Here is a 26,410-nt window from a genome sequence, read left to right on the forward strand (position 1 = left end):
AATAAATAAATAAATGCAAAACAATAGTGAGGTAGTGCTCATTGATTAGTGGACTGTTCAAAAATCTGAGGGCAGAGGTGAAGAGACTGTTCCTAAAATGTTCAGTGTGGGTCTTCAGGCTCCTATACCTCCTCTCTGATGGTAGAAATGAGAAGAGGACATGTCCCAGGGGGTGAGGGTTCTTAATAATGGATGCTGCCTTGTTGAGGCATTGCCTTTTGAAGATATCCTCAGTGGTGGGGAGGCTTGTGTCCTTGATGGAGCTGAATAAGTCTACAATCCTCTGACCTAAAGAAGTGCAAAAACTTGGGCGAATTGTACAGCTCTGATGTTGATGGACAGCAGCTCTATGAAGAAATTTTGGATTGCAGAATGTTGCTATCAAGGCGGGTCAACGTGAAAATATCAAGACCTGAAGAGCTTCTTGAATTTATTGTTCAGTATGGCGATGAGAGCGTCTTCCCCAATCTTCGCATTGCTATTCAGATAATGCTAACCATCGCAGTTTCCATCGCCAGCTGTGGGAGATCATTCAGCGAGTTAAAACTAATACTTTCGTATTTGAGAGCCTCCATGGGTCAAGGCAGACTCTGTGATCTTACTCTGCTGAGTGTAGAAAGAGAAGAAACTGAAAAAAAAACTGACTTTGATCACATCATGGACCAATTTGCATCAGTGAAAGTAAGGAAGGTGCAATTATAATTTTCATGTGGTGCTATAATTTGTTAATTAGAAGATTAACGAGCTTGACTTGTATTTTTGAGCTGATATTATGGTAAAGTGGATGGGTGTCAGATGTTTGGACAGGGACGCAATTTCAGTGCTTGGCATAGGCGATGTCTTCCGGAGATACGCCCCGGCAGCCAGGGAGGAGTTAGCAGCCACTCGGAAACTTCGGCCGCTCACGACTTGTTGCTGAAGTTCCTTGTAGCCAGGCAGGATGCAGAGCAGGAGTTGTATAGCTCGGCAGCTCCCCCGTCTCCGTCTCCTTGCCGAACTCGTCGTCCTCGTCCTCGGCGTCCTGGGATGGACGCTCTTTCTCGTCAATCTGAAGAAATTCAACTCCGAAACGGCGGGACCGCAGATGCAGATCAGAGAGTTGCAGAGGGAGAAAGAGAGCCTGCTGGAGGATAAAGGGAAGCTGCAGAGGGAGAATGACGATCTGCGGAGTGAGAGAGACAATCTGCGGAGGGAGAGAGACGAGCTGGGGAGGGAGAGAGACGAGTTGCGGAAGGAGAGAGACGATCTGCGGAGTGAGAGAGACGAGCTGAGGAGGGAGAGAGACGAGTTGCGGAAGGAGAGAGACAATCTGCGGAGTGAGAGAGACGAGTTGCGGAAGGAGAGAGACGAGCTGCGGGAACGTCAGCAGAAATGCGAGGTGAGAGCCCTGGATCTTCGGGCAGAGATCACACAGCGTAGTAAAGCTCCACAGCTGATCAGTAGGACCCGGGACTGGAATGCGGTGAGGTAGAGAGGTCGATCCCGTACCCGGTGGAAATTAGGGAGCGCCGCACTGTCAGGGGCTCGGGAGTGAGATATGAAGTTCACTGGAGGAGTTGGAGGCCAGTGCCGCAGGAAGGAGCTCCAGGCGACTGAAGGAGCGGTGCACCATTGCACGGGCAGTACTGAGGGACTTTTATCCCTCTGGTTGTGGAGATTTGGGAGATGCTGTCCAGGTGGGCTAGGCATAGCCCACAGAGGTACCAAGTGTCTAAGTTGGTTGGTAAGATGCCATCGAATTGGCTGCATTGCCCACATGGCGTGGAGCTCCCTGAGAGCGGTTGGCACCGCACTTAGCCCATCGCATTCCTGACGCGTGCCTTGTCCATGGCGAGAACGGGCTGAACACCCCTTCTGTGAAAATCCGAAATCCAGAATTCTGTTCAGTGCTTCCTCTCTGTGCAGCGCACCTGTATTTTCTGCACACCTTTGTCTGCCCGGATTCTGCCCACCATCTGCTCTTCCTGCTCTGAAGTATGTATTGCCCCATATTAGGGAGAAGCGACAGATGGGAGAAGTATCTTTAATATGCTGATGTGCATTATACCAGATGTCAATACTATTTTTGGGGAAAAGGTTCTCAGTTGTTCTTTTCATGCTTCTTGAGTCTGCAGAATATAGATAGAGCTTTAATGGGAGGTTTGGTACTGATGCCTGTTCAATATTCACCCAGGCTGGAAGGGCCTCCATTGAGAAATAAAACATTGCAGAACTGAGCAGACCAATAATACCATTTCAGGCTCTTCTTTCAGTTAGTCCTGACGAAGGGTCTCGGCCCGAAACGTCGACTGTACCTCTTCCTAGAGATGCTGCCTGACCTGTTGCATTCACCAGCAACTTTGATGTGTGTTGCTTGAAATTCCAGCATCTGCAGATTTCCTTGTGTTCAGGTTCGGGAGCCGTAGCCCTCCCCTTTCATAAGGCAGGCATAGCAACCTAAGTCTCAGTCTAGATTTTTTATTAATCCAAATGAATTTACTAAAAATACCATTAAGCTTATCAAAAAATGATTTTGGTAGTGGGAGAGGAAGTGATTGAAAAAGGCATAGAAATTTTGGTAATATATTACTTTTGATCATGTTTATACGGCCAGTCATTGATATGGGCATTGTTATCCATCGATCCAACGTCTCTTTCACTTCGTCCACTAGTGGGTCATAGTTAGTTGGGACGATTGTTTTAATTTCAGGGGAAATTTTGACACCAGGGTAGGTAAATTCTTCCTTTGCATTTATAAATGGGGATTTTATGACTGGTTTCAGTCTTTCTTCTTTGTTCAAAAATAGTATTGATGATTTTGATTTGTTAATGTTATAACCAGAGAACTGCCTAAACAATTCAATCTGTTGTATTAAGTTTGGAATACTGATGGATACATTTGTTAAAAAAAGAATCACTTCGTCAGCATATAAGGGCATTCTATGTTCCTGTTCTCCTAACTGGATGCCCGACAGGCCTGCCTGTGTTCTTATTGCCATAGCCAGGGGTTCTATGGCCAGTGTAAACAACATCAGTGACAAAGGGCATCCCTGGTGAGTAGATCACTCCAAGATGACTGGTTTAGAAACTATACTATTTTACAACGAGATCTAGGTGTCCTTGTTCATCAGTCACTGAAAGTAAGCATGCAGGTACAGCAGGCAGTGAAGAAAGCTAATGGCATGTTGGCCTTCATAACAAGGGGAGTTGAGTATAGGAGCAAAGAGGTCCTTCTGCAGCTGTACAGGGCCCTGGTGAGACCACACCTGGAGTATTGTGTACAGTTTTGGTCTCCAAATTTGAGGAAGGACATTCTAGCTATTGAGGGAGTGCAGCGCAGGTTCACGAGGTTAATTCCCGGGATGGCGGGACTGTCGTATGTTGAAAGATTGGAGCGACTGGGCTTGTATACACTGGAATTTAGAAGGATGAGAGGGGATCTGATTGAAACACATAAGATTATTAAGGGATTGGGCACGCTAGAGGCAGGAAACATGTTCCCGATGTTGGGGGAGTCCAGAACCAGAGGCCACAGTTTAAGAATAAGGGGTAGACCATTTAGAACGGAGTTGAGGAAAAACTTTTTCACCCAGAGAGTGGTGGATATATGGAATGCTCTGCCTCTGAAGGCAGTGGAGGCCAAGTCTCTGGATTCTTTCAAGAAAGAGTTAGATAGAGCTCTTAAAGATAGCGGAGTTAAGGGATATGGGGAGAAGGCAGGAAAAGGGTACTGATTGTGGATGATCAGCCATGATCACAGTGAATGGTGGTGCTGGCTCGAAGGGCTGAATGGCCTACTCCTGCACCTATTGTCTATTGTCTATTAAGACACTGGCTATTTGGTTTGTATATAAAATCTGAATCCATTTAAGGAAGTTCTTTCCAAATACAAATCTAGGCAATTCATGAAATAAGCATGGCCATTCTATTGTATCGAAGGCCTGCCGAGCATCCTGTGATAATACTGCTGTATCTTTAGCGTCAAATTTTTCATGAATTATGTTAAGAACTGTTCTAATATAATGGAATCCTTGGCGTTTTTGCCATTCCGATCATTATGAACTAGATGTGGGATATAAGGATCCAATCTTCTTGCTAAGGCTTTACAAAGTATTTATGTGTCGGATCCAATTAGACTTATCGGACTAAGTGAAGAACATTCTGTAGGAGGTTTGCTTGGCTTCAAGATCAGTGTTATCATTGCTAGCCATAAGGAGGATGGGAGAGTTCCATCCTGATAAGATTCGTCATACATATTTAAGAGTGGGACTAGCAGACATCCCACCCTGCAAAAACTCATTTCAGGGAGGTAGCACCCCCGCCCCCTGCAACCCCATATTCCTCCAAGGGTGTATGTAATACTTTGTTTAGTGATTTTGTCTAATCTGTAAACCAAGTTGGGTATATGCAGCAAATGTGACATTATAATATGTACTTATATTATCATGTTTATTCTATTACAACTTTAAGCAAGTCTACAGGGAGTTTGGCCTCATCACGTAGGACATCAATAGCGTAGCTCATTAGCAGCCAGCCAGCTAGTTTAAATCAGGGGTCCCCAAACTTTTTTGCACCGCGGACCGGTTTAATATTGACAATATTTTTGCGGACTGGCCGACTGGGGGCGGGGGGGAGATGGGTGTTAAGCACGACCGGAATATAGGTGATAATTCAACTATAAGTCACTTGTAAGTGGCTAATACACTCAATTTCGTTTCTAAAGGGGTTTATCTAATGAATTTAATGTTATACACACAGCGCATATTTTCCTCGCATGAATGTAGTGATAAGTCAATTATAACAGTGGTCCCAAACCTCCGTGCCATGAAGAATGCAGCGGTACAGCGGTAGCCGGAACGCAACCAGCACGTCTTTAAGAAAAAAGCTGAGATAAACAAGCTAATTGATTAGGTGCTGCCCGGCACGTAAATGTCGGCCCAGATCAGAGACGACGCAATCAGCAATCGCCTCTGATCTGGGCCAACATTTACATGCCGGGCGGCATCTAATTAATTAGCTTGTTTAAGCTTGCTTATTTCGGCTTTTTTCTTAAAGATGTGCTGGGTGCATTCCAGCCACCGCTGTATTCTTCGTGATCCAGCGGTTGGGGACCACTGAATGATAAATTACTTATAAGTCAATAGCATCATAACATTTTAAGCAACACACATGAAAGTTGCTGGCGAACGCTTTCAGAAATGAGTTCGGTGGGGCAGGAGACAAGCTGAGACAAGTATCATTTGGATATTAAACACACAGCGCATATTTTCCTTGTATGAATATATAAAATCATTGCAACACACCAATATCACTGAATCAGTGGGAGCCCTGGGCTTGTTTTCCTGCAAGAAGACAGTCCTATCGAGGGGTGATGGGAGACAGCGATACTCGAAGGGGGTTACTTATGTCCAGTCTATTCCGCAATTTAGTTTTCGTTGCATTCATTGCAGAAAACTCCGCTTCGCAGAAATATGTTGGAAATGGAAGCAGCGTTTTCAGTGCTTTCGTGGCTATCTCAGGATATTCAGCCTTGACTTTGATCCAGAATGCCGGCAGAGATGTTATGTCAAACATACTTTTCAGCCCACCATCATTTGCAAGCTCGAGGAGTTGATCTTCTTCCTGCGCTGACATGGATGATTCACCGGGGACATTCACAAATGGGTCACGAACCCATTCCTTTGCACGTCTTGGGTCACTGATGACTTCACGTACGTTAAAATTCAACAGTGCGTGACAGAGAATGAGGAAAGGTGCAGCTGACTCATATTGTTTCCTCGTGGCCCAGTGGTTGGGGACTACTCTTCGCACGAAGAGAGACCAATCAGGTTGCTCACTCTCCCTTTCCCTCTCAAAAAAAATCTATTTCTGGGATATTGTATATAATTTCCAGGCGTTAGGGAGCCACTATCGATATGCGGGAGACTCCCAGAACTTCCGGGAGAGGTGGGATGTCTGGACTAGTAATATTTCTTGAAATGTTTTGTAGAATTCAATTGGTAGGCCGTTAGGCCCTGGTGCTTTACCACTGTTAATATTTTGGATAACCTGCAATAACTCTTCAATTGTTAAACCTCTCTCTAACTCCTTTTTTGCATCTTCTGTCAGTGTGTGGAATTGAATCTTATCAAGAAATATGTCCCATTCTTCTGAGGCTTGGGGGCATTCTGATCTATATAAATGTTCATAAAATTCTCTAAAACTGTTATTAATTTCCAATGGGTCTATAGTTAGTCTTCCTGAAGAGGTTATTATACTGTTAATTGCTCTATCAGACTGTATTTTTTAAAATCTCCATGCCAAAAGTTTCTCAGCTTTTCCTCCTTGATTGTAATAAGATTGCTTCAGCCACATTAAACTTTTTGCAGCTTTATCAGCAGATAATTTATTATATTTGGCTCTCAAAAGTAGCAGATCTCTGTTTTGTTGGATCATCCCTTTCCGTTAGTTCTACCTCTAAAGATTTAACTTGTTTTTCCAAAGTTTCCATCTCTATTTTTTGTTTCGACTTGAAGCTTGTATAACTAATGATTTCTCCTCTAATATATGCCTTGACCGCCTCCCATCTTGTGCTGGCACTAGTTTGATCTGTATTTAACTCAAAATAACTATTTTAGTTCCCACAAATTTAACAAAGTCTGGGTTTTGTAGCAATCTCACCTGAAATCACCAGTTCGGGGGACTGTGAATAAATTTCTCTATATGAATACTTAATGAAATAGCAGCATGGTTGCCTATTACTATGCCATCATACCAGCAACTTTTAATCTTTGATAAGAGCTCTCTTGAGACAAGAAAATAATCAATATGAGAATGAGATTTACATGTACTTGAATGACAAGAGTATTCTATTTTGCCAGGGTTTTGTTCTCTCCATACTTCAACCAAATTTATAACCACAATGTATTGTCTTAGTAATTTTCTAGTTTGTGCCTTATAGGTATCACAGCCTGTAGAGCGATCCATTGCTGGGTTTAAAGTGCAATTAAAGTCTCCCCCAATGATATAAAAGCCTCGTAAAGTGGACTAAGTAAGGAAGAAATCTTCAAAAAATTTAGGATTGTCCTCATTTGGGCCATATATACTGACTAGGTTTAATGTGAAAGAGAAGAAATTATCTTGCATACCTTCCGGCCGAGTCTTGGATTGTTTTCATAATTTGAAATGGTATCGCTCTATGAATAAGAATAAGTACATCTCTAGCATAGTTGTTGTATTTTGCATATATTACTTGGCCAGACCATTTATTCCTTACCGATTTGACGCAAACATTTGTATCTGAGACTTTCTTGAAGAAAAATTATTTTAGACTTAAGCTGTTTGATCCTATTCATAACCTGTTTCAATTTGGTTAACTTCTTTAGTCCCCTAACATTCCAGCTCGTGACTTTGATATTAAAGATAATCTGAGTGCTCGTCTGTTCCATATATGGAACATGTCAATTATACCAGGAAAAGGAGTGAGAAATATTACTGCTGTGTTGGGTGCACGACATACATAAAGAAAAACAAAAAACACATATACATTTACACATATAGAGATGTGAACTCTTGAATTCCCCCTCCCTTACTCAAAACAAAGAACTGTAGAGCTTGTGCTGATCCACTCTATGGAGGGGCAAACCTAACTCCATAGGCAACTAGTGGTGTCCATCAACCATGCACCTTATTATATCTTAGAACGTTATATACTCAACCCACTTAGCATAAAAATAAAGTCAAAGCAGCCACTAAACTGTATGCCAGTATTGTCTATTGTAAATGTTCATTCAGGTCCATGGAGTCCCATCTCAATAGAATTAAGGTTTCAACAAACAAAAATGTTGTAAATAATAAAAATAGACAAAACAATAAAGCTATTCTGGTGGTATAAACAACCTCTTAACTACAGGTTCTTTTCAAGAATAGAATAAAAGAGGCTAAAGTGGTAGTTCTAGTAAAAGAAAAATAAAGGAAGAAGAAAAAAGATGTCTTCTGGGACTCAGTGTAGGCTTATATCTGTTAAGCAGTCAGTATCAGCTGATTCTCATGGGTATGGAAGTAAATAAATCTCACTACTGCCATAATCAGACCCCTCAAGTGTGTCCTCGATGGAACTCTTCCGCCTCTTTTGGTGATGAAAACAGGTGTATTTTCCCATTGTGGAGGACTCTCACCTTGCGTGGATTATGTTGAAATCCGTGGAAAGTTCCTTTTTTGACGAACACTCTTCTGACCGTGTTAAACTCGTTACACTGTCGCATGGTCTCAGCCGAGAGGTCCTGAGCGAAGAAAAGCTTGTTTCCCTCATACGTGATATTACGCTGTTTAGTGGAGCGGAAAACAAACTCCCGATCTTGAAATCTCAGAAACCGAATGAGAACCGCTCTGTTCTGGTTTGGTTTTGACGGTGCTGGAGTTTGGTGAACTCTTTCTAGAATGAAGGATCTGTCGGTGTCCAGCTCCAGCCAGCGCGGCAGCATGTTTTGTATGAACTCCAGCAGTGGTTGGTTTCCTTTAGCGCCCTCCCAGAGGCCGAACAACCACAAGTTTTTCCTTCCACTCCGATTCTCCAGGTCTTCAGTCTTGGATTCCAGGTAGGCCATTCGCTTCATGGCGTTGGTTAGTTCAGCCTTGTTCTTTTCCACGTGCTCCTCTGTCGTCATTATTCGGTTTTCAGCCTCTTCCATCTGTGTGGTATTAGAAGCAACATTTCGTTTCACCTCTGACATATTGTTTTCCAAGGCAGCGACAGAGCTGGTCGTCTTACCCAGGCGGTCATCTATACTGTCCAGTTTGCATCCAAACTCAGAGCAAAGTAACTTTAATTCAGCTAGCAGCGCCTTTAGCTCCGCCATGTTGCTAGAAACTTCCTTATCTTGCTTCGTCGATGGAGTGCTGATTTTCGATTTTTTGAGCCGTGTTTTCGGGTGAAGATATCACAGTCCTCGATTGTAGTCATTTTTGGCATAGCCTGAGTTTAGTTGGTATTGTTAACTTAGGGTTTTAAAGTTGTTTACTGCAAGGTTGTACGGAAGCATTTATGTTTTATCTGTAACACTGAAAGTTCAAGTTGTTGGGAAAACGGCAAGGTGTAAATCTGAAGCACCTAACACAGGGCAGGAGGTACAGGAGCCCGAAGTCCCAGGTTCAAAAACAATTACTTTCCTTCAAACACCCAGTTCTTGAAACAACTTGTAAACAGGAAACACTACCTCAGTATATAAACACTATGACCTCTTTACATACCGTGGATGTTTTGTTCCAGTTCTTTCCTTTCTCGTTTAATTTTGTATAATATACTGTTAAATTTATGCTTTTCTTGTGAACATAAAGTCTCTAATGCAAAGTGTTTGTGACGCTACTGCAAGTAAAGTTTTTCAATGCACTTGTGCCTATGACAATGAACTTGATCTTGAGTTTGATCTGCAGAAAGACATTATTTGCTTTTCTCTCTTTAAACAGACATTACTGGAGAAACAGAAAGCAGCTCAGGATGAAACCATCAAAAAACTGAGTGATGAGAACAAGGGCTTATATTCCACAAAGAAGGAACTGGAAGGTAGGTCAACAACAGTTGCATTTGTATAGCCGCTTCAGTGCCTGAGAGAACGATATCAAACAACATATAACGCCAGGGTGGTATTGGACATCACATAATGGGCAGCAGTTCAAGATCAACGGGATGCAGGAGAGGGCAGGAAATGGGAGAAGTATGAGCCCAGGGATGTACAGACACACGGTTCAAACTCTGCTAGACCCAATGCAGCTCCTCCCGCACCAGGCACTTGTTGACTGCTGCCTCCAGTAATTCCATCTTCAGTGGACTGAGCCTGAACAAAGAGCCAAATCTTTGTCATCCCAGTTGATAATAGATGGATGGCAGTAATGTTGCTCACAAAATGCTGGAGGGACTCTGTTGTTCAGCAGCTGATGAAGGTTCTCTGTACAAAACCTCAGCTAATTATTCCTTTCCACAGATTCTGCCTGACCTACTGAGTTCCTCCAGCGTTTTTTTGTGGAATTTCAGCATCTGCAGAATCTCATGCTTGGATAGCCTGTCTGCTTAGGCTTGGGCACTAAGGCATTAGATGAGCTATCTGGCCTTGCATTCCATACGGGGTCACCCCATTCAGTGGAAGAGCATAGAGAATTAAAGAAACACTTGCACTGTACCATTGATAATTCTTATCACTACAAAGCACTTCCCAGCCAATGGAATACTCTGCAGTGTTGTCATAGAAAATAGGAACAGAAGTATTGTGATGTGGAAGACATGTCTAACATGCTAATAACAGATGCCATGAATGCAATGGAAAGTGAAGAAGGAGAGAAATGACAGAAGTTATAGAAGAGATGAAAAAGGATCTCGTGCTTTTCTGGTGTATATGATGAATAAACTCTTCTCAGTCTTCCAGCCAGGTACAGCTATCAATTTTAACTGATGTTTCAACGACACACTCTGCCACCTTCATTGGGAAAGATGGATAGGCATGTATATTCCGATGGAATTTATACCCCCATCGTCCATCCCCCCGATTGGTTAGTCCTCATCCAATCAGGTTTCTTTTGTCCCACCTTGTTTACAATCAATTTCCAGTTCTTACTTAGGGCGAGGCCTTCGTCCTTGTTAAAATTCTTTTCATCCAGTTTTATTTCAATGGTTTGGTCCATCAGGCAGTCGCAAAAGGTACTGGCATAGCACAGTAGTTTTGTGCTGCTGAAGTCAATCCGATGGCCATTATCAATGCAGTGTTCTGTTACTGCTGATTTCTCTGGGTAACCCAAACAGATACACCTCCTGTACTATTGATGAAGGTTTCCACCATACATCCCTTCTGGCCAATATATACGCTGCTCGGCATTCACAGGAAATCCTGTAAACACCAGCCTACCTGAGTCCCAGGTCATCTTTGACCCACGTAAACTGGGATGTTGAGCTTCCTTGCGGGTTTATGGATGGAATTAATCCGGTATTTCATCAGGATCCTGGTGACTACGTACAACGATCCTACAGAATGGCTACAAGGTAAAGAAAATCAGGTCCCTAAAAGGGCCGATGGAAAACCCAGAAAATCTAAAAACAAGGAGGAACCTGTCACGACACCCTGTCTTCCCTATATTTCCACAGTTTCTGGAAGGATAGCTAGGATCCTGAAGAAAATCAGATTAATACCATCCACGTACCTGCCAGGAAGCTCAAATCACAGCTTATGTGGGTCAAAGATGACCTGGGACTCAGGTCGGCTGGGGTTTACAGGATTCCCTGTGGATGCGGAGCCGTGTACATCAGCCAGAGGATGCAAACCTGCATCAGGGAGCACATGAGGTGTCTCCATTTGGCTTACCTAGAGAAATTGGCGGCAACAGAACATTACATTTGCAATGGCCACAGGATTGACTTTGATGGCACGAAACTGCTGTGCCATGCTAACGGCTTTTGGGACCATCTGGTGAAGAAGCCATTGAAATAAAACTAGAGAAACAGAATTTTAGCAATGACAAAGGCCTTACTCTAAGTAAGAACTGGAGTTTGATTGTAAACAAGGTAGGACAGCAGAAACCAGATTGGATGAGGATTAACCGATCAGGGGGGACAGACAGGGGTATAAATACCACCTAACTAGACATCATCCCTGATGAAGATGGCAGAGTTTGTCATCAAAATGTCGGTTAAAATTGATACCTGCACCTGGCTGGAAGCCCAGGAAGAGTTTATTCATTACAGAATTCACCAGAGAATTCTGGAGTTGATGGAGTTAACCTATGAGGAGAGATTGAGTTGCCTGGGACTATATTCAGTGAATTTAGAAGAATTTTGAAACAAAAAATTATGAAAGGGATATTTAAAACCGAGGCAGGAAAGTTGTTTTCACTGGTAGATGAGACTAGAATTAGGGTCATAGCCTCAAGATTCAGGTGAGAGAATTTAGGATGGAGGTGAGAAGGAACTGCATTTCCCAGACGGTTGTGAATCTGTGGAATTGTCTGCCCAGTGAAGCAGCAGAGGCCGCCCCACTAACAGTTTTGCCAAACAGTTTTTAACTGGTGTCAGTTGTGTGGACTTTTATGGCTGTTAGACACTGCACATGTTTGGAGCAAACAGTTTTTAAATAGTGTTAGTTCTGTGAGTTTGTGTTCAAAAAGCAGTGATGTTTGTCACTGATACTGAGAAATAAGTAGTAAGACAAGTTGGAATTGTTTTGTTAACTTCGATTTCAACAAGTCAGGCTTGGAGATGCCAGAAATGGCCAGGAGTGAAATTGAAACTATTTCACTACTTCAACAAGTTAGCGATTGTGAAAGAATTTGAAGAGATCAACAATTATCTTGAATGTTACAATAGAAATGAAGATTTGGTCAAATAAAAGTACACAGCAGCATGTCAGTTGCTGATTAAATCCAACAATAACAATAAAGCCTGTGTGGGAGAGTTTTTAAATTGGAAGAGCTATTGACAGTTTCACTCTGTCGATCTTGGGAAACCGGGTCCAGTGGGACAAGTTGTCGTCACAGACTGGGGTCTTCCTTGTTTGCAGTGGATAAAACGAAGCATTGCAGAGCCTCCTTCTTGGCCATTGAATTTCATTGTTAATCTCATCCGCTCAATCTGCTGGCGCTGACTGCACAGGCCAGGATGGGTATGCCCCTATTTCACCAGGGTATGAGCTATTCTCACCTGGTTTAGCCTGCCTGTCAAAGCAATGTACTGGGGTGTGGCCTCTGTCACACACAAACAGCTACCTGGAGCTACAGGTGAGAGCTGAGTGTCTGGTGGGGAACAAGGGTGAGTGAGCTGTCCCAGAATGGACACAGCAAGCTCCTTTACTCAAGGTGCAGCCCCTCCCAGCATACCAGGGTACACTGGGTGAATTTCTCTCTCGATAACTATCCGGAGCTAACACCTAGTTTAAGGTGCTGTCGTAATATTGGTAGTGTTCTAATTTGTTCACTATTTCATTTAAATAGATAACTTGTTATTCAGCTATTTCCATGAAATGTTGGCTAATTGGGCAACCATTTAACTGGTCCAAAATGTACTGGTCCTGATGTATAACTAATAGTTAACTGGAATCCCCTGTGCTTATTAGGCAGGGGGATTAAGGGTGATGGAGAATAGGAAAGCAGGTGGAACTGAGTCCATGGCACATCAGCCATGATCTTGAATGATGGAGCAGGCTGGATGGCCAGATGGCCTCCTGAATCCATTTCTCATGTCCTTCCTTCTGCCTGTTCTGCTTTGCAATATCATCATGGAGGAGCATCTAAATTAAGTAACCTTCCTCCTCACTTACTTTGACTCCCTAAACCTGAAGAGAAACATCCAACTTCTTCTTGAATATTCTGAATATATTTACTGCATACCTGAGCACGTGGATGTGAGGAAGATGGAGGAATAGGGCATGGAGTAGGTAGGAGGGATTAATGGTTGGGTATTTTTGATTTGCTCTTTAGCTGGTTGGCATAACATTTTGACCAAAGGGTCTGTTTCTATCCTGAACTGTTCTATGTTCTATGTTTACACTGCCTTCTGTGCAAGAGAGCTCGCATAGGAAACATAGTATGCAGCTCCATACAGCAAGATCCCCCAAGTAGCAATCAGGTAACAGTTGGCTCATCTGTTTTGGGGCAGCTAACTGGGGAATCAGTATTGGTGCATTGACACAGAGTGAACTTCAAAGCAACACGAACGCACCTCTGTTGTTCCCCAGCTAAAATAAACGGGCCCAAACTTAACACTGTATGTAAGAGCGCAAACAACAGGAATTCTGCAAATGCTGCAAAATTCAAGCAACACACATCAAAGTTGCTGGTGAACACAGCAGGCCATGCAGCATCTCTAGGAAGAGGTACAGTTGACGTTTCGGGCCGAGACCCTTTGTCAGGACTAACTGAAGGAAGAGTTAGTAAGAGATTTGAAAGTCGGAGGGGCAGGGGGAGATCCAAAATGATAGGAGAAGACAGGAGGGGGAGGGATGGAGCCAAGAGCTGGACAGGTGATTGTCAAAAGGGATATGAGAGGATCATGGGACAGGAGGTCCGGGAAGAAAGACAAGGTGGGGGGGACCCAGAGGATGGGCAAGGGGTATATTCAGAGGGACAGAGGGAGAAAAAGGAGAGTGAGAGAAAGAATGTGTGTATAAAAATAAATAACAGATGGGGTACGAGGGGGAGGTGGGGCATTAGCGGAAGTTAGAGAAGTCGATGTTCATGCCATTAGGTTGGAGGCTACCCAAACGGAATATAAAATGTTGTTCCTCCAACATGAGTGTGGCTTCATCTTTACAGTAGAGGAGGCCGTGGATAGACATGACAGAATGGGAATGGGATGTGGAATTAAAATGCGTGGCCACTGGGAGATCCTGCTTTCTCTGGCGGACATGGCGTATGTGTTTAGCAAAGCGATCTCCCAGTCTGCGTCCGGTCTCGCCAATATATAAAAGGCCGCATCGGGAGACCCGGGCGCAGTATATCACCCCAGCCGACTCACAGGTGAAGTGTCGCCTCACCTGGAAGGATTGTTTGGGGCCCTGAATGGTGGTAAGGGAGGAAGTGTAAGGGCATGTGTAGCACTTGTTCCGCTTACACGGATAAGTGCCAGGAGGGAGATCAGTGGGGAGGGATGGGGTGGACGAATGGACAAGGGAGTCACGTAGGGAGCGATCCCTGTGGCAAGCAGAGAGAGGGGGGGAGGGAAAGATGTGCTTAGTGGTGGGATCCCGTTGGAGGTGGCGGAAGTTACGGAGAATAATATGTTGGACCTGGAGGCTGGTGGGGTGGTAGGTGAGGACCAGGGGAACCCTATTCCTAGTGGGGTAGCGGGAGGATGGAGTGAGAGCAGATGAACGTGAAATGGAGGAGATGCGTTTAAGAGCAGAGTTGATAGTGGAGGAAGGGAAGCCCCTTTCTTTAAAAAAGGAAGACATCTCCCTCGTCCTAGAATGAAAAGCCTCATCCTGAGAGCAGATGCAGCGGAGACGGAGGAATTGCGAGAAGGGGATGGCGTTTTTGCAAGAGACAGGGTGAGAAGAGGAATAGTTCAGATAGCTGTGAGAGTCAGTAGGCTTATAGTAGACATCAGTGGATAAGTTGTCTCCAGAGACAGAGACAGAAAGATCTAGAAAGGGGAGGGAGGTGTCGGAAATGGACCAGGTAAACTTGAGGGCAGGGTGAAAGTTGGAGGCAAAGTTAATAAAGTCAACGAGTTCTGCATGCGTGCAGGAAGCAGCGCCAATGCAGTCGTCGATGTAGCGAAGGAAAAGTGGGGGACAGATACCAGAATAGGCACGGAACATAGGTTGTTCCACAAAGCCAACAAAAAGGCAGGCATAGCTAGGACCCATACGGGTGCCCATAGCTACACCTTTAGTTTGGAGGAAGTGGGAGGAGCCAAAGGAGAAATTATTAAGAGTAAGGACTAATTCTGCTAGACGGAGCAGAGTGGTGATAGAGGGGAACTGATTAGGTCCGGAATCCAAAAAGAAGCATAGAGCTTTGAGACCTTCCTGATGGGGGATGGAAGTATATAAGGACTGGACATCCATGGTGAAAATAAAGCGGTCCAACATATTATTCTCCGTAACTTCCGCCACCTCCATTGGGATCCCACCACTAAGCACATCTTTCCCTGCCCCCCTCTCTCTGCTTTCCACAGGGATTGCTCCCTACGCGACCCCCTTGTCCATTTGTAGCCCCCATCCCTCCCCACTGATCTCCCTCCTGGCACTTATCCTTGTAAGCGGAACAAGTGCTACACATGCCCTTATACTTCCTCCCTTACCACCATTCAGGGCCCCAAACAGTCCTTCCAGGTGAGGCAACACTTCACCTGTGAGTCGGCTGGGGTGATATACTGCGTCCGGTGCTCCCGATGTGGCCTGTTATATATTGGCGAGACCGGACGCAGACTGGGAGACCGCTTTGCTGAACATCTACGCTCTGTCCGCCAGAGAAAGCAGGATTTCCCAGTGGCCACACATTTTAATTCCACATCCCATTCCCATTCTGACATGTCTATCCACGGCCTCCTCTACTGTAAAGATGAAGCCACACTCAGGTTGGAGGAACAACACCTTATATTCCATCTGGGTAGCCTCCAACCTGATGGCATGAACATTGACTTCTCTAACTTCCGCTAATGCCCCACCTCCCCCTCGTACCCCATCACACATTCTTTCTCTCACTCTCCTTTTTCTCCCACTGTCCCTCTGAATATACCCCTTGCCCATCCTCTGGGTTCCCCCCTCCCCCTTGTCTTTCTTCCCGGACCTCCTGTCCCATGATCCTCTCGTATCCCTTTTGCCTATCACCTGTCCAGCTCTTGGCTCCATCCCTCCCCCTCCTGTCTTCTCCTATCATTTTGGATCTCCCCTTCCCCTCCCACTTTCAAATTTCTTACTCACTCTTCCTTCAGTTAGTCCTGACGAAGGGTCTCGGCCTGAAACGTCGACTGTACCTCTTCCTAGAGATGCTGCCTGGCCTGCTGCGTTCCACCAGCAACTTTGATGTGTGTTCACTATATGTAAGAGAAGGTGTTTCACTCTGTCATTCCCACACTTGTCAGACTGCATTAGAACATAGAAGTATCTGTTTCAAATATTATTCACGTAAATCATGAAACACAGAGACAAGGTTTTAATTTGCATTGGCTTATCCTTTCTCCCCAGTTCATCAATCTTTAACTCTTGTTTTTAAAGGTAATCTTCAGAATTGTGAAGAGGCACAACTGCGTCACAGCCGCGAGATACAGGAATGCAAGAAAAAAAATGAACACATTTTGGAAAGACTTAATTCTGAACTGAAGCTTGCTCAGTGAGACCTTGTGCATTTTAAAATGAATTTTATTTGAGGTCCTACAGGGGATTGTATGGGGCCCAGAGATGGGTGCATAGATAAAACTCGGGTGGGGATTTAGGGATACGTGTGAAAGGGGGGACGCTGCATTTCTCTGGGGTAAGTGTGGGTGGAAGCAGAGGCAATTGTAAAGGGCAGCCACTGATACAATGAAAGACAGAGTGACATCTTTCTGCCTGGATCAGTCTATGGGAGAAACTGGAAAGGCAGATCATCTTCTTCTGGGGTACTTCCAACAATTGTCGCATTATCCCAAATTTCTTGGCAGTTAAATATTTTTGAAGCCAAAACGGAAAGTGCTGGAAACATTCAGGTTGATGGAGAGAGAAACAGAGTTAACGTTTTATGTTAATCACCTTTCATCAGAGATTAGGGGTGAGAAATGAAACAGGTATCCGTAACACGCACAAAATGCTGGAGGAACTCAGCGGGTCAGTGAGCATCTATGGAAATGAATTAATGCTTGACGTTTTGGGCCGAGACCCTTCATCAGGACAGGATATTGGTATATTGGTAACGGGTTTATTAAGGTAGTTCTATTGAGTATAAAGAAACCAAACTTAACACAAACAATAGTCACAGTGTTCCCACAAAACCTCAGAGACTTGCCGTCAGAGTGGGTGTCATACGGTCTCTGCTGTTTTCTCTTCCTTCTCGTCATATTTGTCCTCTCAGAGACATTTATACTGGCAGACTTCAAAAGAAGGCTACTTGTATTTCAAAGGATCGCACTCATCCTGGACATCACCTGTTTTCCCCTCTACCTTCTGGGAAGAGATACAGAGCATTAAGGATGAAAACAAAGAGACTCCTTAACAGCTACTACTCACAAGCAGTGAAATGTATAACACCCGCTTCTCTTCTCCCGCCCCCCTCCTAAGACAGCGGCAGCTAAATGCATCACACTTCCAGGAATGGCAGGTGTGCAATAGTCCTACCCCCCACCCTCATCCATATATTATTAATTTTGGACTGCACTCCTGAGGTTTCAGAGTTTATTTTATGTATATATTCTTTGTCATGCTGCAAAACTTTGAGCTGCTAAACTGTGTTTCGTTGCTCCACAACAATGACAATAAAGATATTCTTCTTCTTCTCTCTCGGTATCAGAACCCTTTTTTCATACACTCTCTTTAAGCAAACTAGTTCCAGATCTACTTTGCCACTTTTGACAATTTCCATTTCCCTGCTTGGAACCGGCTCATATTTATCGTACAGACAATCACTTCATATTTCCTTTCACTCACCAAGGTTACCTGTGATCCTTTTGTTTCCTCCCTGAACACAGGCCAAACCAGTCCCTTCCACAAATGCAGTTCTCAGCTTGTTCTCATCATGCGTTGTACAAGATTTCCAGCATCTTTAGAATCTCTTGATTTCTTTTTCAACTCCAGAGGCTCTGAATGACCAGCTGGCTTTTTCCCACCTCTCTCCTTTTTAGTCTCTTGTTTTGTGCTTTTCCCTCCTCCAATTTGGCTAATTGCAATTAATACCAGAGGGCGTAGTTTTAATGTGATTGGTGGAAATTATAGAGGGGATGTCCGAGGTACACAGAGAGTGGCGGGTACATGGAACGCCCTGCCCTGCCAGGGGTGGTGATACTTTAGGGGCAATTAAGAATCTCTTAGGAAGGCACGTAGATGATAGAAAAACTGAGAAAAGTTGGAGAGAAAAGTTATTTGATCTCATAGTAGGTTATTGTGTGATGGGCCTGTACTGTACTGTAATGTTCTATGTCCTATGCTCTAATTTCCTCATCAACATCTTGCCCGAAGGCAGCTTCGTAAAACAGTGCTTCTCCATGGCAACCTTGTCTTCAGCGATCGAAGAAACATACACAACGTACTGGAAGAACTCAGCAAGTCAGGCAGCATCTATGGAGGGCAACAAATTAGCGGTGGACCTATTGATCTGAAGAGAGAGTGAGCTTTGCATAGGTCGGGGAGAAGAGTTTTTTAAAAAGTGCGTTTCGCAGGGATCGGCGCAGTAGTGGCGGACCGATCGATTCGCAATTCATTAGCAGGAGCAAATAAAAGTAAAGCAGGGTCAAAGCAGAGCGGCCATTGTGTGAGTGGACCAGTGTAGGAGTGGGAACTTGAGGCTTTGGCAAGGAGGCACAGGTAAGTAACAAATAAAGCTAGTGTCGTGATTGAATAAAAAGTCACTAAATTACAGCTAATTAAATAAAGTAGGGATGATGCAGGATCAGGTGATGTGCTGTAGCTGCATAATGTGGGAGCTGGTGGACCCCATTGTGGTTCCTGGTGACCACATCTGTAGGAAGAGTTGTCTGCTCGAGGAAGTCAGGCTCGAAGCTGATGACCTGGAATCTGAGCTTCAAACACTGCAGCACATCAGGGAGGGAGAGAGTTACCTGGATTCGCTGTTTCAGGAGGGAGTCACACCCGTTAGATTTACTGCGTCAAGTTTGGTCTGTGGTCAGGGACAAGAGGGTGTGACTGCGAGTGAGGTGGGTCGTGGGATCCAAGAGACAGTGCTGGAGGAGCTCGGCCCTTGAGCTTGTCCAACAGGTCTGAGATTCTTGCTCCCTGTGTGGATGAGAGTGGCGGCTGTAGGAAGGATGAGCAACCTAATTGTGGCATCGTAGTTCAGGGAGCCATTCAAGAGGGGAGGGTGAGAAGAGAAATGTAGTGGTAATTGGGGATAGTATAGTCAGGGGAATAGACAGAGTCATCTGTCACGGGGATAGAGTGTCCCGAAGGCTGTGTTGCCTGCCTGGTGCCCAGGTTCGGGACATCTTATCTCACCTGCAGCGGAATTTGTAGTGGGAGGGGAAAGATCCAGTTGTCATGGTCCACGTGGGTACCACTGACATAGGTACAATGAGGAAAGAGGTTTTGCTGAGGGAATTTGAGCAGCTGGGGACTAAATTAAAATGCAGGACCAAAAGGTAGTAATCTCTGGATTACTACCTGAGCCACATGCAAATTGGCAGAGGGTCAAGAAGATTAGAGAGTTAAATGCATGGCTCAAGGATTGGCGTGGGAGAAGCGGGTTTGAATTAATGGAAATTGGCACAAGTATTGGGGAGGGAGGGAGCTGAACCAATGTGAAAGGCCCCACCTGAACTGTGATGGGACCCGGATCTTAGTGAGTCACATAACTAGGGCTGCAGATAGGGTTTGAAACTAAATAGTAGGAGTTGAACAGATTGGAGAAGTATGGATAAAGTAAGATGGAAAAATGTGGATAAAGATAAAGAAAAAAGCTAAAGATAAAAAAGAGAAAAGTAAGAGTGTGTGAAGAAAAGTCAAGTGCAAAAAAGTAAAAGATTACAAGATTTTAAAAGCACAATAAGGGTAAGGGCATTTGATCTCAATGCCTGTAGTTTTCGAAAGAAGGTCAGTGAGCTTGTGGCTCAAATCAGTACAAAGGGCTATGATTTAGTGGCCATTACGGAGACATGGTTGCAGGGTGGAGAGGACTGGGAATTAAATATCCAAGGATATCAGATAATACGGAAGGATAGGCAGGACGGTAATGGAGGTGGGGTAGCACTCTTAATTAAAGATGAGATCAGGGTGATAGTGAGAGACGATATAAGACCTAAGGAGTAGAATGTTGAATCCATCTGGGTAGAGATTAGGAATAGTAAAGGGAAACAATGACTGGTGGGAGTTGTCTATCGCCCCCTGAATAGTAACATCACAGTGGCATAGGCAATAAACAGAGAAATATCTGAGGCATTTAGAATGGAAAAGCAGTTATCACCGAGGATTTTAACTTGCACATAGATTGGATGAGTCATGTTGGATGAGGCAGTCTGAGGAGAAGTCCGTGATAGCTTTCTTGAACAGTCTGTTACTGAACCTACAAGGGAACAGACTATATTGGATCTGGTCCTGAGCAATGGGACTGTAAAATTAGTGTTCTTGTAGTTAGAGATTCTCTCAGAAAGAGTATGATTGTGTTTCTCTTACAAATGGAGGGTGCCATAGTTCAATCTAAAACCAGTGTATTATGCCTAAACAATGGAGACTACAATGGGAGGAGGGAGGATTTGGCTAGTGTAGACTGAGAACACAGGTCATGTGGTGGGTCAGTTGAGGAACAGTGCAAGACTTTCAAAGAAATTTTTCATGGTGCTCAACAAAAGTATATTCTAGTTAAAAGCAAGGACAGCAAGGGTGTGGAGAGCCAGCCTTGGATAACTAAGGAAATAAAAGAAGGCATCAAACTAGAAGCTCGTGCGTACAAAGTCGCCAAGAATAGTGGGAAACTGTAAGATTGGGAAAATCTTAAAAAGCAACAAAGAACCACTATGCGAGCAATAAAGAAAGGGAAGCTAGATTATGAACATAATCCAGCACAAAATATAAAAACAGATAGTAAACGTTTTTATAATTATATAAAACGGAAAAGGGTGACTAAAGTGAATGTACGGCCCTTGGAGGACAAGAAGGGGGAATTGATATTGGGTAATGAGGAAATGGCTGAGGCTTTGAATGACTATTTTGTGTCGGTCTTCACGGTGGAGGGCACATCTAACATGCCAAAGAAAGATGTTGTGGATGCGATGGGAGCTGAGGACCTTGACACAATAGTTATCACTAAAGAGGTAGTGCTGAGCAAATTGGTGGGAGTGAAAATAGTTAAGTCCCTTGGTCCTGATGGAATGCATCCCAAGGCACTGCAAGAAATGGCAGAAGCTATAGTGGAGGTTTTGGTAATGATTTACCAAAATTCTCTGGATCCTAGGCAGATCCCAGCGGATTGGAAGATGGCGTAAGTCATGCCACTGTTCAAAAAAAGATGTAGGCAAAAGGCGGGTAACTATAGGCTAGATAGTTTAACATCTGTAGTTGGGAAAATGTTTGAAGCTATCATTAAAGAAGAAATAGCAAAGCACCTTGAAAGAAATGAAGCCATCAGGCAGACACAGCATGGATTCCACAGAAAAGACTTTTCCATAAGATAAGGATGCATGAAGTTGGGGTGGGGGGAGTGATATATTAGGATGGATAGAGGATTGATTAACTAATAGAAAGCAGAGAGTTGGGAGACATGGGTGTTACTCTGGTTGGCACTCAGTGGTGAGCAGGGAGCTGCAGGGTTCGTGCTGGGCCTGCAACTGTTCACGATATACATTAACGATCTGGAAGAAGGGACTGAGTGTAGTGTATCTAAATTTGCTGATGATACTAAATTGAGTGGAAAAGCAAATTGTGCAGAAGATACAGAGAGTCTGCAGAGAGATATAGATAGGATAAGTGAGTGGGCAAGGGTCTGGCAGATGGAGTACAATGTTGGTAAATGCGAGGTCATCCACTTTGGAAGGAAATATGAAAGTGCAGATTATTATTAAACATGCTGCTGTGCAGAGAGACTCGGGAGTGCTTGAGCATGAATTACAAAAGATTTGTTTGCAGGTGCAGCAGGCGATCAAGAGGGCAAATGGAATGCTTGGAGTACTGCCTGCAGTTCTGGTCTCCTTATTGAAGAAGGATATACTGGCTTTTCACCAGGTTGATTCCAGAGATGAAGGGGTTAGACTATGAGGAGATATTGAGTTGCCTGGGACTGTATTTGCTGGAATTCAAAAGAATGAGAGAAGATTTTATGGAAACATATAAAATTATGAATGGGATGGATAAGATAGAGGCAGGAAAGGTGTTCCCATTGGTAGGTGAGACTACAACTATGGGACATAGCCTCAAGTTTTGGATGAGTAGATTTAGGCTAGAGATGAGGAGGAAATGTTTTACCAGAGAGTGGTGAATCTGTGGAATTCTCTGCCCAATGAAGCAGCGGAGGCTACCTCAGTAAATATATTTAAGACAAGATTGGATAGATTTTTACATAGTAGGGGAATTAAGGGTTATGGGAAAAGATAGACAGGTGGAGATGAGTCCATGGCCAGAGCAGCCATGATCTTATTGAATGGCAGAGCAGGCTCGATGGGCCAGATGGCCTATTCCTGTTCCTATTTCTTATGTGCTTAAATCGTTGATGTTTCGGGCCAAGACTCTTCATCAGGACTGGAAAGGAAAGGAGCAGAGACCAGAAGAGAAGGTGGGCTGAGGGGGAAGGCGGACAAGCTGGCAAGTGATAGATAAGAGCAAGCGAGGGGTACGGTGAGTGGTTGGGGGAGAGGGGATGAAGTAAGAAGTGGGAGGTGATAGATAAATGAGGTATAGGGCTGCAGAAGAAAGAATCTAACAGGAGAGGACAGTGAACCTCAGAAGAAAGGGAAGGAGGAGGGGGACTAGAGGGAGGTGATGGCCAGGTGAATGAAGAGAAGGGGTGAGAGACTTCATCTATCAGAGAAATTCCTTTTGTCCAATTCATCCCTCCTCCCCTCTCTCTATAACTTGAAACCAACTTTTTTCTCACTTTTCTAATTCTGGTGAAGAGTCTTTGACTGGAAGCATTAACTTTGTTTCTCTTTCCACTAATCATACCTGACCTCTGAGTGTTTCCAGTATGTTATGTTTTTATTTCAGACTTTAGACATATGCTGTATTTTGTTAACACAAGAGATCCTTCAGATGTTGGAAAGCCAAAGCAACACCCACAAAATGCTGGAAGAACTCAGCATGTCAGGCAGCATCTGTGGAAATGAACAAAGAGTTGAAGTTTCAGACCAAGACCCTTCTTCAGGACTGTGTGTTGCAGTATTTCTGCGTGTTTTGCGTTGTTGCAGTATTTTGTTCTTCTACATCAAACCCTTCTTCAAAGTTTCATTTTAGTGTCAAAGTATGCATGTACAATACAGCTCTTATATTCGTCTTCTCAAGATAGCCATGAAGTACAGAAAAACAATGGGAGTCATTGAAGGAAAAAACTCCCCCCCGCTCCCCTTTTCCCGCATGGAAAGGAAAAGGTAACAAAACTCACAAACCCCAAACATCCAACACCCTCCCTCGCCAAAAAGAGCAACTGCTTTGTAGACATATTCCAGGTAAATTTAATATACTTGTTTTGTCCCTGCTTCAAATAACATTTTACAGTCCACACGCTTCACACATTTTTCTGTTGCAGCACATTCCCTGACTAACCATCATACTTTGCAGTTTGACCGAAGACTGTTTCAACACCATTAATGCTGCTGTAGTTGTGGTGTCACACTGTTCCATTGCAGCAAAACAAACACTGAAATATACCACTTCTAAATAGGCTTTAATATTTGCAACATTCTATTATTGGTTTAAACTAGTTCTTACAAAAGCATAGTGATAACCTGGGCAGTGGGAAAGGATTAAATGGGGTGTAGAATGGTAGGAAGGTAGATATAGGTGTAAAGGATGGTGTGTAGAGATGTGGGGGTCAAACATCCCTGTTTTCTGGAGAGAATTGCCTGGGAATTTGGACCACTAGTGTTCATACTAAACCTGGGCCTCAGGAAGGTCTTTTATCATTCTCTGTTATAAAGACAATTGGAAATTAATTCTTAATTACCTGAACTTGTTTCTTACAGACACAACCGTGGGAGTAAATCATGTGAAAATCAGGGATGTAACTTTTGGTGGTGGATTTTGTGTTTTGTTTTGAGTTTTTACCTGGCTCGTTGCTGTGATGGGTAAGTTGAAGCACAAGGAAAGTCTATGAACAGTGAAGAAGGGGCGGACGTGTGTGTGATAATGTAGGGTGGAGCTCAGGAATGTGGGAGATGGTGTAGAACATGTGGCAGGAGCAGGGGTGCAGTGCTAGCCGGAGCGCGTCTGGCACATCTTTAAGAAAAAAGACAAAATAAACAAGCTAATTAACTAGGTGCCACCCAGGGTGATTTGAGTGTCTCAGAAACTGCTGATCTCCTGGGATTTTTAAGCACAACAGACTGTGGAGTTTACAAAGAATGGTGCCAAAAACATCCAGTGAGTGTATTTAGCAAGATGTTTTTGCTCACAGAACAGCCACTCGCTGGATGTTTTTTTGTTTTTGGCACCATTCTTTGTAAACTCCAGAGTCTGTTGTGCGTAAAAATCCCAGGAGATCAACAGTTTCTGAGATACTCAATCACCTTGGGCGGCACCTAATTAATTGGTTTTTTTCTTCAAGATTTGCCGGACGCGCTCTGGTGAGCTCCGGCTAGCACTGTCCACTGGGCAGGAGTGTGGAGGAGAGGAATGGGAGAAGTGGGGAGGAGTGAGTGGAGAAGATTGCAGGAGCGCCAGTGTGGGGTGGTGGCTTCTGAGGGAAAGGTGTTGAGTTGTGGAGAAAGATTATGGGATGGAGTTTGGAGGATGGTTTGGGTGTGCAGGGGTGCAAGAGAGAAAGTGGGAAAGGGTTTGTATTAAGGAGAGAGAGTATTATTTGAGAAAGCATTAGGGAGGAACAAGGGAAGGATTGAAATAAGGGGCTGTATAGAGAGAGATAGGGGAAAGGTTATGTATGGAGAGCAGGTGGGGAATGAGGCATGGAAGGTGAGGTGTAGGGAGCAGGTGTTGGGTCGAACTGTGGGAGAGGAGGGAGGGTGACTGGGGGAGGACGAGAGAGAAGGTTGTGTGTGGGGAATGGGCAATGAGGGGGAGGGGGAGGGAGAGGGTTTGGGCTGTGGTGTCCTGATGTGGGAAAGGGAGGGAGGGGTTAGAGGAAGATAGTGGAAGAGGAGTTTGGGAAGGGGTAGGGTGTGAGGAATACGGGTAGATCAAGAGGTGTGGGTGAGGGTGCCCTGGATTCACCAGTGGAGTGTAGGGTATGAGGAATGGAGCTAGGTGGGTGGGGAATTGCGGCATGGGGTAAGGGAGGTGTGGAGCTGAGCTGGCTGTTAGAGCTTCAAGCATTATGCTGGTGTATGGAGAAGGGATATGCAGAGTGTGCGTTGCTGATTCTTGTGGGCGGTGGGCTGAAGGACAATAGAAATGTCTCATGATTTTTGTTGTGTCCTGAAGGTTTCAATGAAAAAAGGAAGACCCCAGTATGCAGGGAATGATTGCTGGTTATAAACAGAAGGAAACATGAACTCTGACCCTCTGGACACAATCCCCTAAAGGAATCTGAGCAGTTACCCCGTGATGAAGCAGCAACACCCACGCTCCCCGAGGTGCTCATGCTGAAATAGTGGGTGCGAAGATCTACAGCCCAGCCAGCGATATAACCCCGAAATATAACATGTACGGCACAGAATGTGAATGAGCCACTATGTATTCCCCTCCTATTCCTCAGCTCATATGGTCTGCCCTATCATGGACTTGAAACCTCATCCCTGGTTTTGGACTCCCCCACCACCCCCCCCCAACACCTGCACTGTGCTTTGTCACATCAGTGAAATGCTACATATCCTCCTGTCCTCACTCTCATCTGGTGATTACTTCATGCCTCTGTACAAAGTGGGAATGTCCTTGGTCTATCTCTAAGATGGTTATGGGGTTACTACATGTATTTTTAATTAAATTCTTCTCTATAAATTACAATAAAATATAATTGCTAAAAACAGCTGTCAAGTCGGATTTTGTTGCTTCCGCTGAACTCCTGATAGTTCCAGACACCATCTGGATAATTTTCATTTCATTTATAGGATGTGAAATTCGGCAGCCAGCCTTGCTGACCATTTCAGAGGGTGTTGTTGTCTCAAGTCACACAGAGACCAGACTCATAAGGATGACAGATTTCTAGATTGGCAATCAAGTGGATTTTT

At 44.2% G+C, this 26,410-nt stretch overlaps 1 protein-coding gene across 1 annotated transcript; it reads left to right on the forward strand.

Moving 5' to 3' along the window:
* Nucleotides 1-892: 892 nt before the first annotated feature.
* Nucleotides 893-26,196, forward strand: LOC134337293 (golgin subfamily A member 6-like protein 7). Its single transcript, XM_063032171.1, has 5 exons — nucleotides 893-1,378; nucleotides 9,424-9,520; nucleotides 16,656-16,770; nucleotides 24,251-24,352; nucleotides 25,665-26,196. The coding sequence occupies exons 1-5, from the start codon at nucleotides 941-943 to the stop codon at nucleotides 25,672-25,674; spliced, it is 762 nt and encodes a 253-aa protein (XP_062888241.1). The 5' UTR covers nucleotides 893-940; the 3' UTR covers nucleotides 25,675-26,196.
* The last annotated feature ends 214 nt before the right edge of the window (nucleotides 26,197-26,410 follow it).

The sequence above is a fragment of the Mobula hypostoma genome, chromosome 24 (assembly GCF_963921235.1).
Source record: "Mobula hypostoma chromosome 24, sMobHyp1.1, whole genome shotgun sequence".
Lineage (NCBI taxonomy): Eukaryota > Metazoa > Chordata > Chondrichthyes > Myliobatiformes > Myliobatidae > Mobula > Mobula hypostoma.